The following is a 14753-nucleotide window of genomic DNA, read 5'->3' as shown; positions in this document are numbered from 1 at the left end:
GTCCCATGTTCTCCGCTGTCCTATCCATCCTCAGAATGACCTTGCTAAAGCAAGAGGAGTGAGTGAGTGAAAGTCGCTCAGTCATGTCCGACTCTTTGCGACTCCATGGACTGTAGCTTGCCAGGCTCCTCTGTCCATGGAATTCTCCAGGCGAGATTACTGGAGTGGGTAGCCAGCCGTTCCCTTCTCCAGGGGATCTTCCCAACCCAGGGATCGAACTCAGGTCTCCCATGTTGCAGGCAGATTCTTTACCATCTGAGCCACCAGGGAAGCCAAACCAAGAGGAAAGCAAAAACCAAACTTTGCATAGTTTCCCACTGATTAAAGCCCAGCTCCTCAGCCTCCTCTTCAGGGTCTTTCATGCCATTCTTTTTGCTGGGACCCCTCCCTGAAATATTCTGCCTTCCCCTGCTTGCCAGGGAAGTGATCTCAAAGGAGATTTTCCCAGAAGCCTCCTCTGACGTTCTGCCTCTGGGTTCTGGGGCCTTGACTTAAGCCTGTGCTTTATCCCATGGGGCCCTGACACCGTGACCTGGGGCCCCCTTCCTCTGTAGGGGGTGTTCAATGAGGCACCTGGGTCCCAGCACCCACTGCACAGTGGCTGTTCCGCAGATGTGAGCTGCTTGAATGCCTTGAAATGACCTGTGGATTCTTCATATCAGAATTTAGCTGCACAACGTACTCTTGCTATTGCTATTATTCACGACAGAAGTGGGTGTTCTGTGTTCTGTTTTCTTCCCCCCATATCTAATAATGCAAGCAGAAAGACTTGTCCTCCTATTACAAGCCTGCTGGGGTTTCTGTATATGCTCTTTTGCCAACACAGGAAATTAAGGTGCGTGCGATGAAATCAGCCACTTCATTATTGGAGTTTTGCCGAAAATGAAGAAACTCATCTCGTGGTGTGATTTGATTTAGGTGCTTTTCCTGATCATTAAACTTCATCCCTAGGGTGAAGCATCTCAGGGTGGTTTGCACTGCTGGCCTCCAAAGGAGGGGTACAGCAGCTGGATGTGGGTTCAAAAGGATCTCTGTCCCACTTTTTCATGGCCATGCACTGATGCAGGAGGTTTTGAAAGAGGGGTGTATTTCACCTCGTTACTTGCTTATTCTCTTCTGAAAGTTGATCCTTTAATCCTAAGCAAGTTTATAACCCATTTCTAACCGGCTTTTGTGTACACAGAGTCGAAGAAAGCACTTTCCTGTTTGCTGTGGGTCATTGGCCCATGTCCCAGCCCTGGGTTCATGTCAGCACGTGTGTGTTGAGGGTTTCATCTCAATAGTGCATACCTGGGTACAGATCGCCCGATTGAATGCGTGTTCCCCGTCTTAGTGAACTCATTCCCTACAGGAGCTCAGATGTAGACAGAACAGAGCTGTTATCCAAGGCGGCTGGAAGGGATGAACAAAAATAATATCATTACTGTTTGCCAGCCTTAAGGCCATGCTTTTTCCTTACATGACCTCGCTTAAGTTTTCCCAGGGCCCCTGAGACATAATACTATCATTATCTCCGTTCTACAGAGGAGGAGAACTGAGGCATAGGGCCTAAGGGCACGTATTGTGGGGTCAAAGTAGAACTGGATTGGAACCCAGATCTCTCTCACGTCAATGCCTGTCATCGTAAGCACCGCTTTAAGCCAGCACATCTCAAACTTGACTGAGCATCACCTGCACTCTTGTTAACGTGCAGGTTGTGATTGGGTAGGTCTAGGTGGGGGAGAGCAGAGAAGGCAATGGCACCCCACTCCAGTACTCTTGCCTGGAAAATCCCATGGACGGAGGAACCTGGTGGGCTACAGTCCACGGGGTCGCTAGGAGTCGGACACGTTTGAGCAACTTCACTTTCACTTTTCACTTTCATGCATTGGAGAAGGAAATGGCAACCCACTCCAGTGTTCTTGCCTGGAGAATCCCAGGGACGGGGGAGCCTGGTGGGCTGCCGTCTATGGGGTCGCACAGAGTCAGACACGACTGAAGCGACTTAGCAGCAGCAGCAGGTGGGGGAGAGTGTCAGCAAGCCAGCGCCCAGGTGATGCTCACATCTCTGGTCTGAGGACCGACTCTGAGTAGCATGGTTGTAAACGCCTCTCAAGATGGAAGCAACCAGCTCAGGGGACTTGAAGGAGCCCGGGAAAAAGTGATTCAGTTCCTTGTGCCTTTCACACCCTCCCTTCTATGCTTTGCCTGCGTTGTTGCCACTGTTTCTCTTATTTCCAATGTCTGTCTGCCTTTCTCCTGGCTCCTCCTCCGGTCCTGCATCCTAAATAAAGCTCATCCTGACCCCAAGCTCTCCCTCTCTGGCCTACCACCCATCCCTCCACGCCCACGACTCCCAGGAGCTCCTTCTCCCTCCCAGACTGCTCCATCTCCCGGGTGCTCTGACCTCGCTGAGCTTTCCTTCTGAGCATCTCTGTGTCAGGATGCCACCTTGGATGTAGTACGGTTGTGAGGCTCTGGCCCCTGCTCTGGGCATCCCTGGATGGCTGTGTGCTTGGGCCATCCTCTTGCCTTTGTTTTCTGAATCATTTGCACAGCTCATCTTCTGAGGGTCCGCATTAAGATAAAAATTCTTGTGCTGCTGGTTATACATTGAATTAATTGTACAACCTGTCCATTTCAGATGGAATATATTCATTTGGATTTCAGAGCTTATTGGCTTGCTTCATTAGAGTGTATGTCCTATATCACCTGTATTGTTAGAATTATGCATAAGAAAGAAAAATTAGTTTCTCACTCAAAAGGCTTTTATAAATAATGTACCTATAATTTGGAACTGGTGTTTTTCATTTATTTTTTATTGAAGCAGCATTGGTTTATAATATTTTATGTTTCATGTGTACATTATTTTTCAACTTCTGTGTACCCTACAGCATGCTCACCACCAAAAATTTTGTTTTCATCCTTCAGCATACCTATTTAATCCTGCCCGCTCCTCTACATCTGGTAACCACTACTCTGTTCTTCGTATCTTTATACCTATGTGTTTGCTTTTGTTTGGTTTGTTCATTTAGTTAGTTTTTTTATTCTCCACATATGAGTGAAATCATATGGTATTTTTCTCCATCAGACCTATTTCACTAAGTGTAATACCCTCAAGGACCACCTGTGTCATCGCATATGGCAAGATTTCATTCTTTCATGGCTGAGTAGTAGTATCTAGTGTGTTTTGCATATTGCATTTTTTCCCTTCATTCATTGATGGGCATTTGGGTTGCTTCCCTATCTTGGCTACCATGAATAATGCCAGGATGAACAGAAGGGTACATATTTCTTTTCTAATTAGTGTTTTCATATTTTTTAGATAAATACCCAGAAGTGTGATTCCTGGATCATTTGGTAAATCTTCTTACTTTTTGAGGAATCTCCATACTGCTTTGCATGGTGGTTGTACCAGTTCACATTCCCATCCAGTACATGAGGTGTTTTGGTTATAAGAGGTCTCTTGTTTCTTTCCAGACTCTCAATAATGTTCTGAGTATGGAAAGTAGACAGAAATCTTAGGTTCAGATATATATGGTCACTAAACAGGAAAATAGTATGGATATTCTTATATTTTTAAGACTTCAAATAGTTTAAATATTTCAAGGCATGGTTTTTTCACAATTCTGAAATTCTGTATCTGATTTTACCACATTTAGCCAAAATTTTAAAATAGACACACACTGTATTTGCACACACGTTACACGCTCAACAATGAACAAGCCACTCCAGCTGAAACTCAAACAGGAAAGCAATTGATTTTCAGTAGTAGCTTAAAATGTGTTGAATTAAGAAATCACTTATAAGAGAAAAAATAACTTCTGAAAGTTTTAGTCCTGTTTTTGTGTACAGATTTTCTTAGAGAGTTTCTTAAATTGAAGGTGACATTTCAGCTTACCATGTGCTAGGATGGTCACAAGATTTCAGCTATATTCATTTAATTCTGCAATTCCTCTATTCCTTTAACAGTATGACAAAACCAAAAGACAGAGGACGTTCAAGTGTCTATCATTTGTTGACAGTATTGTGTTGGATACCTAATGCAGCTCATGACTATAGATTTGAACAAGATTAGGGCTTCCCTGGTGGCTCAGACTTTAAAGAATCTGCCTGCAATACAGGAGACCTGGGTTCAATCTCTGGGTTGGGAAGGTCCCCTGGAGGAGGGCATGTCAACCCACTCCAGTGTTCTTGCCTGGATAATTCCCATGGACAGTAGCCTGGCGGGCTACAGTCTATGGGGTCGCAAAGATTCGGACATAACTGACTAAGCACAGCACACAGAAGAAGAAAAAAATGGGGCAAGCCACTAAAAGGTAGACAGCTCTGCAAATTATGCTCATGGTCTTAATTTCCACCAGATGTTCATTTCAGGCACACACACATAATCCTTTGGCTTTACGATTTCATACATTTTTGATCGAACACGTTGAGTATTTTACAGTTCCGTGACTGGATGACTGTTGCCGTGATGCAGGGGACCAGGGTGAGCAAGCCTCCTGTGAAGCCTGTTCCCCAGCACAGAAGCCTCCCAGGGAGATGGAATCTATTTATTTGGATTGGTATCCGTTCTTCCCTCCCGAGACTTCAGAGAGCTTGCAGGCAGCTCACAGTTCTTAAATATTTAAATATTCCAAAGTGAGCTGCAGGATGAAGGTGCAAGGGGAATAAAAGTGTATGGGGGAGAATATTGTGAAATCTATGACAGCAAACAGGCTGCTTGCTCTCCCCACCCTCGGGCTCCATCCCAGAGCTCTCAGGAAGCATTTTCCCTGCTCTGAGTGGAGAAGGAAAATCTCCCGTGAACATTGAAGGTGTGTGACCCTGAGGAGTGCTAGGGGCAATGGCAGAATTAGGTAGGGGCAGCCCTGATGTTGATTAATAACCAGCTGTGTGACCTCGGGTATGTTCTTAACCTTGCTGGGCTTCATTTATTCAAATGAGCACCAGATTGGAGGATTTCTAAACCCCTTCTAATTATTTGGATTCTATATAGTGGAGGTGATGGAATTCCAGTTGAGCTATTTCAAATCCTGAAAGATGATGCTGTGAAAGTGCTGCACTCAGTATGCCAGCAAATTTGGAAAACTCAGCAGTGGCCACAGGACTAGAAAAGGTCCGTTTTCATTCCAATCCCAAAGAAAGACAATGCCAAAGAATGTTCAAACTACTTCACAATTGCACTCATCTCACACGCTAGTAAAGTAATGCTTAAAATTCTCCAAGTCAGGCTTCAGGAATACATGAACCGTGAACTTCCAGATGTTCAAGCTGGTTTTAGAAAAGGCAGAGGAACCAGAGATCAAATTGCCAACATTCACTGGATCATGGAAAAAGCAAGAGAGTTCCAGAAAAACATCTATTTCTGCTTTATTGACTATGCCAAAGCCTTTGACTGTGGATCACAATAAACTGTGGAAAATTCTCAAAGAGATGGGAATACCAAACCACCTGACCTGCCTCTTGAGAAATCTGTATGCAGGTCAGGCAGCAACAGTTAGAACTGGACATGGAACAACAGACTGGTTCCAAATAGGAAAAGGAGTACGTCAAGGCTGTATATTGTCACCCTACTTATTTAACTTATATGCAGAGTACATCATGAGAAATGCTGGGCTAGAGGAAGCACAAGCTGGAATCAAGATTGCTGGGAAAAATATCAATAGCCTCAGATATGCAGATGACACCACCCTTATGGCAGAAAGTGAAGAAGAACTAAAGAGCCTCTTGATGAAAGTGAAAGAGGAGAGGGGAAAAGTTGGCTTAAAGTTTAACGTTCAGAAAACGAAGATCATGGCATCTGGTCCCATCACTTCATGGGAAATAGATGGGGAAACAGTGGAAATAGTGTCAGACTTTATTTTTGGGGGCTCCAAAATCACTGCAGATGATGATTGCAGCCATGAAATTAAAAGACACTTACTCCTTGAAAGGAAAGTTATGACCAACCTAGACAGCATATTATAAAGCAGAGACATCACTTTGCCAACAAAGGTTCGTCTAGTCAAGGCTATGGTTTTTCCAGTAGTCATGTAGGATGTGAGAGTTGGACTATAAAGAAAGCTGAGTGCTGAAGAACTGATGTTTTAGAACTGTGGTGTTGGAGAAGACTCTTGAGAGTCCCTTAGACTGCAAGGAGGTCCAACCAGTCCGTCCTAAAGGAGATCAGTCCTGGGTGTTCATTGGAAGGACTGATGTTGAAGCTGAAAGTCCAATACTTTGGCCACCTGATGTGAAGAGCTGACTCATTTGAAAAGACCCTGATGCAGGGAAAGATTGAAGGCAGGAGGAGAAGGGGTCAACAGAGGATGAGATGGTTGGATGGCATCGTTGACTCAATGGACATGGGTTTGGTGGACTCCAGAAGTTGGTGGTGGACAAGGAGGCCTGGCATGCTGCGGTTCATGGGGTCACAAAGAGTCGGACACAACTGAGTGACTGAACTGAATCCTAAGATTTCAGAGCTTGAAAATATGCCAGCCTTCCCTGGAAAGGAAACCCTGTGTCTAGAAGGTGGTGGTGCAAGATTTGGAAGAGCAGCAGAGGGTGAGAAATGTCTTGAGGGAGAATCCATATGCATTTAAAGGATTTTCTCCCTGTATTTGCTTCTCCTGAAATGTGCAGCCAATTTCTTCCTTCTCCATTGATCTGATCACCATTCTCTGTCTTCAGTCCCTTTTTCTGGAATTTTCTACTTTTTTTTTTTTTTCAGGTTAAGCTCTGGTCGTTTCTCTTGGGTTCATTTAAATACTAAAACTGGCTTTTCTCTAGCTTGACGTAGTCTTACCTTCTTTAGGGCGTTACGTTTCTCCTGATGTGAGACTCCAGAATGGTCACCATGCCAAGTCTGGGAGGTCTGCCTGAGACCCAGTTTTCATGGTCACAAATGGAGTAGACGGGGCACTTTGTCTATTAGCAGTTGTTTTCCAAGCACTTACTATGTGCCAGGAACTGGTACAGGTATTGGGAAAAGGATAGTGAAAAAACAAAATCCGCACCCTCATGGAGCTTAGGTTCTAATGGACTCATCGTACTCAAGTTCCCTGAAGCTTTTCATCTTCAACCCTACATGTGTCCTTAAATATTTAAAAGATAGAATTTAAAACACTTTGTTCCTAGCCCAAAGGGGATGCTTTTTAGGTTTATTATCTGCCTACTGTTTGCATTTTCTGCAGTTCTCTCTTCCCCTAGGATTTATACTGTTAAAAAGTTCATAAGCTTTTTAAAAACTCTTGTTCTGTTAGGCAAGTATGGCTCCTCTTTCTCTCTACTTTAAAAAAAAAATTATTTATTTATTTGGCTGCATCAAGTAAGTCTTAGTTGCAGGATCTTTACTGCATCATGCGGGATCTTTCCTTGCCACTCATGGACTCTCAAGTTGTGGCAAGCAGGCTCAGTTGCTCTGAGGCATGTGGGATCTTAGTTCCTCGACCAGGGATTGAACCCTCATACCCTGCATGGCAAGGTGGATTCTTAACTGCTGGACCTCCAGGGAAGTCCCTCTCTCTACTTTTTTTTAACCTGTTTTCTTTCCAGTGTCCTAAAGGACTATCTATAAAATATTGGTTCATTGCCGAGACAAAGGTATACATTGATATCATTCAACCAGGATGTTCTAGAAATAAGTCATTGAATCGGCTTTACTTCTTACTTTCAGACTTTGTGTTTCTTGAATCTTTTTAGTAAATTTAGAAAAAAATTAAAAATAAAAGTCATTTTACTTGAAGACTTTGAAGTGAGTTTAGATAGAGCTTGGGCATCACAGATGAACTGTTGTGTAAGAATTTTAGTGTCTGACAATAGAAGCTTTGGAACCTGTAATCTCACTTTCTGTGCATTTTCCATTCTAAGATTATTCATCTGGTCACCTCTACCATCAGGCAAAGCTGACTGTGTTACAAAGTAGTGCATAAGCTGCCTTTCTGTCCACATTGTATGTGAGCACTGTTTTTACACTACATTTTGCACAAATTGTAAAGCACATTCTTATTTTCATAGGGTTGTAAGCATTTCAACATTTGTGCTTCACAAGATAATTATATCATTAAAAGTAAATTATCACATAGGGCTTCCCAGGTGGCACAGTGGTAAAGAATCTGCCTGCCAATGCAGGAGGAACAAGAGATGTGGGTTCGATCCCTGGGTCAAGAAGATCCCCTGGAGAAGGAAATGGAAACCCGCTCCAGTATTCTTGCCTGGAAAATTCCATGGACAAAGGAGCCTGGTGGGCTATAGTCCATGGGGTCGCAAAGAGTAGGACGCAACTGAGCACATGCACACACACAGAAATTATAACATATTCAGTAGCTCCAGATAAAAGTGATAATCAGATGGTAAATGGATGCTCTAAGACTGGAGGAGGACAAATTACCTTGGTATTTGAACCGATAGAGTTTTCAGAGTTCATCTTTATGCAGAGCGTCTCTGTGGCTGATATGAAACTGATGATGATTTTTATCATTAATGAGCTTAAAGTAAAAGAAAAAATAAGACTTATAGGTAGATAACTTAGGACAGGGAGTCAAAATTGTCATTACCGGCAAGTAGTGTTTCTGATGATGATCATGTTTTTCTTGCACAGATGTTTTTGAACAGGTGCATTAGCAGGCTTTAGGAGGTTAGAATATCTCCCCAAAAGTATAGGAAAAATGTTTCTTTTTTTTGAAAGTTCATTTCATAGAGGAGATGAGTCATTGTTTGCAGCATTTTTCTTAGAGGGACTGGACTCCTAAAAAGTGAAGAACAAATGAAGACTTTAGAGACACTAAAGTCTTGTTCTGATTATTTGCATAAAAATGAAGCTCTCAGAAGTGACCCACCTGCAGCCCCTGACACAAGGTGAGGGCAGCCGGTAAGTCTGGGTCATCACAGTCCAGGAGAACTTTCTGTATTGATACAAATGTTCTCCATTGGGAGTTGTTTTATAGGGCAGCTGCTAAGCATAGATGTCTATTGGGCCCTTAAAAAATATGGCATGTGCAACTGAGGAACTGAACTTCCAACCTGAATTATTTTGACTAGTTTAAATGGCAACAGGTCTATGTGTTGGACAGCACAGGTCTGGGAAGTGGATCTGTGCTTTGTGCACGTGCTAAGACCGTTTGGAGAATCTCAGGGCATCTTTGTGATGCAAAAGAAACTGAAGCTTCTATCTCAGAGGAGACTTTTCTGTGGATTCCCCATCCCTCCCAGATTGAGCCACTGAACCAGATTGAAGTTGTTCAGTCATGTCTGACTCTTTACGACCCCATGGACTGTAGCCTACTCGGCTCCTCTGTCCATGGGATTTTCTAGGCAATAGTACTGGAGTGGATTGCCATTTCCTTCTCCAGCGGATCTTCCCAACCCAAGGATCGAACCCGGGTCTCCCGCATTGTAGACAGACGCTTTACTGTCTGAGCCACCAGGGAAATCCACCAGTGCACTAATCCACTCTCCTGGTACAAGCACACGCATACCCACACACAGGGTATGGTGTTACAGGTTCTTTGTGGCCCTGAAAACATCAAATGTTCATTTGCACATTTTGAATTATGTATCCAAAGAGAGGCGCTCTGCAGTCTCACCGTCACTAGCGTCATTAACATTGAACCTTCAGGCTAACACCTTAAGCATCACTTGGCTTCATGCTTGATGTGGATAGAATCACTATGAATCCAGCACCAAAGTGATCTTGGGGATGGAGGGCTGTAATCTAATACCATGCCAGCATGTTCTCTGGATGCTTCCTGGCTCTTTCCTCAGTCTGCGTTTTGGCTTGAGGTCATGGAGTTTTGTGAGAAATTACTGTTATAGGGGTTTGGGGTTTGTGTTTGCCTTTAACTTTTATACAAACCCCAAAGCTGTCCTTTGGGAGCCGGGGCCATGCTGTGTGCTGTGGGGAACTCTTCTGTGATGAGGGCTCGTGTGAGATCTTGGACTTACCCTGTGGACCACGCCACCACTTGGCATTCATCCCAGTCTCTTTGGGGTACCAACCTGGCTACTGACAGTACTGTGTATTTTCTCCCAAATGTCTACATCCTGTGAACCTCTGACAGTTGAGAACGTGGATAGGAAGGCAAGAACGGAGGCTACCCAGTGAACCCGTCTGTCACCCAGCCTCCCACCTAAAACCCGGGTGTCGACCTACTGCATCTCTAGGGGTCTTTGTGCTCTCAAGCCGGTGGGTGGGTGGGTGCGTGCGTGGGTGTGTGTATAGCAAATGAGGATGGGAACTCTTGAAAAACATAGGCAGGAAATTGAGGGCAGAAGGATGCGTTAGGATGGAGAAGGACCAGCCACATCCGAGATTGTGGCCCTCAGCTCTGCCCATGAGCCCACAGCCCAGGGAGCTGGTGTGATGGCCTTTGGACGCCTGATAAACCCTTCCCTCTGCACCCCGTGCTCCAGCCACAGTGGCAGCCCCTGTTCCAGGCACCAACGGCCTCCCCATTCTGCCTTTTGCATCCTCTTCTCTATCTGGAATGCCTCCCCACCAACCCACCCAGCTCTCCAGCCCAGAGTGCTGGCCACCTTACCTGAGAAGCTCTTCTCAGGACGAGATGAGCCTCCTCTCACTCTGCCCCCAGCCACTGACTCATCTGAACAGCTCAGAGCAAACGCCAGTGTCCTTGGGTGTAGACTAACCCAGGGGTCCGATAAATCTGCACTGCATTTCTTTACAATGAAAATCCGAACAGACTGGAGTGATTTTTTCCCCCTACAAGGGCAACAAGTCATACTACCAGTTTCTTAGAAGAAGGTAGTCATCATTATTAAATACCCGGACTGAAGAGGTCGGGGTGGTTCCCACTGCCCCTGTTTAACCCTTGTGTCCAGTGTGGGTGAATGCATGGATTTAATTGGATCGGGTGACTATATATCAGAAACAATTCAGCTGAGCTGTTGTGCTGATTGGATGTTTTTAAAATAACCAACTCGGGTGACCACCCAAGTCACCACCTGACCTTCTTTGGTTTGTCCAAGGAGTGGGTAAGCATTTAGGGACAATATAAGGAGAGTCAGCCTCCTCCTGGGCCTACTCTTTCCTGCTCCCTCCTTCCTTCCCTTCTCTTCTTCCCTGCCTCCTTCCTTCCCTTCCCTTCTTCCCTGCCTCCTTCCTTCCTTTTCTTTCTTTTTCTCCTTCCTTCCCCTCTCCCTTCTTTCCTTCCTTTCTTCCTCTTTCCTTTTCATCTTCTTTCTATTTTATTTCTACTTTTCCATATTTCTTTTTCTCTTGCTGCCTCTTCTTCATTTTCAGCTTAGCAATCAAGATAGAGCAACCCAGCCATGGATACCTGTAAGTTTTCCTGATTTGAATGAGTGCCTTGATCATTTTTAGAATCTGTATATGACATCTGTTTACATAGACATAAACTCTCCCTTTTCACAGCTCTTATGGTTTTTGTAACACTGTTACTATGGTCTTTTAAAATTTATTATATTCTGAAACATGGAATCTGATGGTTAGGCATCGTGATATTATTCTGTGGACAGAGATTTCTCATTAGAGTGAACTGATGAACTTCCCTTTCCTGTTATCTGTGTTCACAGATGTATGTGTCTGCGTGGATGTGTATGAATAAAGCCAAACAATATCTACTTACATTTTTGAGAGTGTAGTTTGTCACTGATAAGGAGGAGGCAGGGAGTCCATGACATTTCTAGTTTAATTTTAGTAGTGCAAAAATTAAAATCAAACCTCAGCTCCTGCTTTGGTGTTTGTTAACTCAAATTTAAAATTAGAAATGTGGTAATTATTTGGCCGTTCCGACTTTCTAAGGGAAACCTTATCATATTGTATGTGTGCGTGTGCTGGCCTTTAAAAATAGACATTGCCATGAGAGATGGGCCTCACTGTCTATACCGCCGTCTAACTGCCAGCTGATGCCTGTGAGTCGGTGGGCTTTGGAAGCAGTGGTGAGCTGGTGACTCTTCCAAGGAGCCTTAAATACCACCTTTGGCTGCATTCACTTCATCTTTAGACAAAGCTCTTTTGTTTTAAAAGCTAACTGCCTAAGAGTAAACACACTTGACCCTGGTCGTAAACATTTGTCATACATCTGGATAGTCTTAGCTTTCACGGACCAAATCATTTTGGCAGAAGAGTCATTAAAGTCTGACAGCCCAACAAATTATCCCAAATTCCTCATTCTCCTTACAGACTGTGACCCACCATCCACATGAAGATATTTCTTCTCTGGTATTGAAAAGTCCCCTTTGATTCATGTCCTTAAGATGATAATGTATATAAAAGAACTTAAACATGGGTGATTGAGAAAAAAAACACACGTATCTATGGTTTTGTGTGCAGTGCTTTCTGTCAGCCTTCTGAGGAGGGAATTCAAAGGACCATTCATTTCAGTTTCTGTTTATTTTTTTAAATTAATTTTTATTGGATCACAGTTGATTTACAATGTTGAGTTAGTTTCTGCTGTATAGCGAAGTGAATGAGTTATACATATACATACATCCACTCCTTTTTAGAGTCTTTTCTCATATAGGTCATTACAGAGTATTGAGTAGAGTTTCCTGTGCTATAGAGTAGGTCTTTATTAGCTATCTATTTTCTATGTAGTAGTAGCAGTAGTGTTAGTCACTCAGTTGTGTCCGACTCTCTGGGACCCCAGGAACTGTAGCCCACCAGGTTCCTGGAATTTTCCAGGCAAGATAGTGGAGTGGGTACCCATTCCCTTCTCTGGGGGATCTCCTGCATTGCAGGGAGATTCTTTACTGTCTGAGCCACCAGGGAAGCGACATATACACACTACTATATATAGTATGAAAGTGTGTATATGTCAAACCTGACCTCCCAGTTCGCCCTTGGTAACCGTATGTTTGTTTTGTACATCTGTATCTCTAGCATTTCCATTTAGATTCCAGAGGCTGTATGATCATCTTTCCACTGGGGGGATTCTGTCCACTGTGACGGCTGTCATCCTCGGCTGCTTAGGCCTGGATCTTGAGTTGCCACTTTTAGTACAAATCCTGCCCCTCCCCCCACAGGCTTCTGGAGCCTTCGAGCACGTGGTGACCACACAGAGCATCTGCTGCCAGGCCACGCCTGTAACCGGGAAGTGGAGGGGCAGCCGAGGGTCCAGGGCTGCCCGGACCAGTGCCTCTGGATGGTCACACATGAGTGATGAAGCCCAGGGTTTTGTGAGCGGGTTTGGTTATAGGGTCCAGGCCTGTGCCAGGCATCATGGGTCTTTGTAAGAGGCCGGGTTGTTGGGGCTGGGGTCTGACCCAGCTTTGACTTGGCTTGGCTTGGCTTCCTGTAGCCACTAATGTTAAAAAAAAAAAAAAAAAGAAACAAAACTCTGCCCAAGGCCCCCAAAAGGCCCCTGCTCCACAGCAGAGCCTGGCCTTGTCAGGGTGCTGTCAGCAGCCCATAGCTGTCAGAAAAGACAGTGTTTTCCTTTCTGTGACCTTATAGACATAAAGCAAAACTTACATGTGACGAACTCTGCCATAAACACCCACTCCCTTGCGATCATGTGCTAAGGTCTTGAATCTTCTTCTAAGCAGGGGGCAGCTGTTGGGTTTGAGGCTTATTCTAGAGCTTTCTGTAAAATCAGATTTATTCAATAGTCTCGCATCCTAAAGAGAGCTGGATTAGCCATCCCCACCCTTGATAACAGCCCGCTCCCCTCATGCTCACGTGAGCCCCTTGGTGGTCGTCTCAGGTCTCCATGTAGGCTGCATCCACAGTCGTCATATTGTGTGTTTTCAGGTTTCAGGGACAACTTTATATGGCCCATGACATATACTGTGTGTTAAGACTTGAAAACCTCTTTCTATCTTGGCCAGATTATGCAATATTCAAATAGGAATCAGTCTTCTAAATCACATATTCCCCATCTGCTATCCAGTTGGGCCTGCTCAGGCCATTTTTCATCCTTCATGCCATGGAGAGCCACATAAACACTGATTTGAAAGAAGTCTCATATCTATTGGGTCCCAGAGCCCACAGGCAAAAAGTGTACTGTGCACCTTGGAGTTCACCCAGAAACCCCACGTCATGGTCATATGGGAGGATCCCTTCAGGAGAGCTTCAAAAAGCGTTTACTTTCAGATTGGAGACTTTTTAGTTAATTGCACAGAATTTCTTTTTTTTTTTTAATTGAAGTATAGTTGAGTTATAATGTTGTGTTAATTTCTTCTGCACAACAAAATGATCCAGTTATGTGTATATGTGTGCATATTCAGTCGTGTCTGACACTTTGCCACCCTCTTGACTGTAGCCCACCAGGCTCTTCTGTCCATGGGATTCTCCAGGCCAGAACACTGCAGAGGGTTGTGATGCTTTCCTCTAGGGGATCTTCCAGACTCACAGATTGAACCCACCTCCCTTAGGTCCCTGCAATAGCAGATAAGTTCTTTACCACTCTAGTACCACTTAGGAAGCCCAACATATATACACATGCCATGCACCGCGTGGCATGCAGGATCTTAGTTCCCTGACCAGGGATTGAACCCTCACTCCCTACAGTGGAAGCATGGAGTCCTAACCACTGGAACCACCAGGAAAGTCGCTATACATTTTTTAAAAATATTCTTTTCCTTTATGGTTTATCATTAGATATTGAATATAGTTCCCTAATAGGACAAAATTCTTTGTAAAATTTATTTATTTTTAATTGAAGGATAATTTTTTTACAGTATTGCATTGATTTCTACCAAACATCAACAAGAATCAGTCATTGGTTTACCCATGTCCCCAGGACAGAGTTTCTTAATGTGAATTTGCTTATCCTGTAGTTGACTTTGATTTAAACAGACAGCAGCAT

General features: G+C 44.1%; 1 protein-coding gene across 18 annotated transcripts in view; it reads left to right on the top strand.

Moving 5' to 3' along the window:
• SVIL (supervillin) overlaps window positions 1-14753 on the top strand; it is a 256109-nt gene that overhangs the window by 88910 nt on the left and 152446 nt on the right. For 11 of the 18 annotated variants that reach the window (XM_070800956.1, XM_070800955.1, XM_070800954.1 and 8 more), the window contains exon 1: window positions 11239-11263. The exons of the other annotated variants lie outside the window; for them this stretch is intronic. In XM_070800956.1, the coding sequence (XP_070657057.1) occupies window positions 11254-11263 (10 nt within the window). In that variant the 5' untranslated portion in view covers window positions 11239-11253. Of the gene's footprint in view, window positions 1-11238; window positions 11264-14753 lie in introns of those variants that run through there. 18 annotated transcript variants of the gene reach the window in all.

The sequence above is a fragment of the Bos indicus genome, chromosome 13 (assembly GCF_029378745.1).
Source record: "Bos indicus isolate NIAB-ARS_2022 breed Sahiwal x Tharparkar chromosome 13, NIAB-ARS_B.indTharparkar_mat_pri_1.0, whole genome shotgun sequence".
NCBI classification, from domain to species: Eukaryota; Metazoa; Chordata; class Mammalia; order Artiodactyla; family Bovidae; genus Bos; species Bos indicus.
Note: the sequence above shows the minus strand (reverse complement) of the source record. Positions and strands in the feature narration are given on the sequence as shown.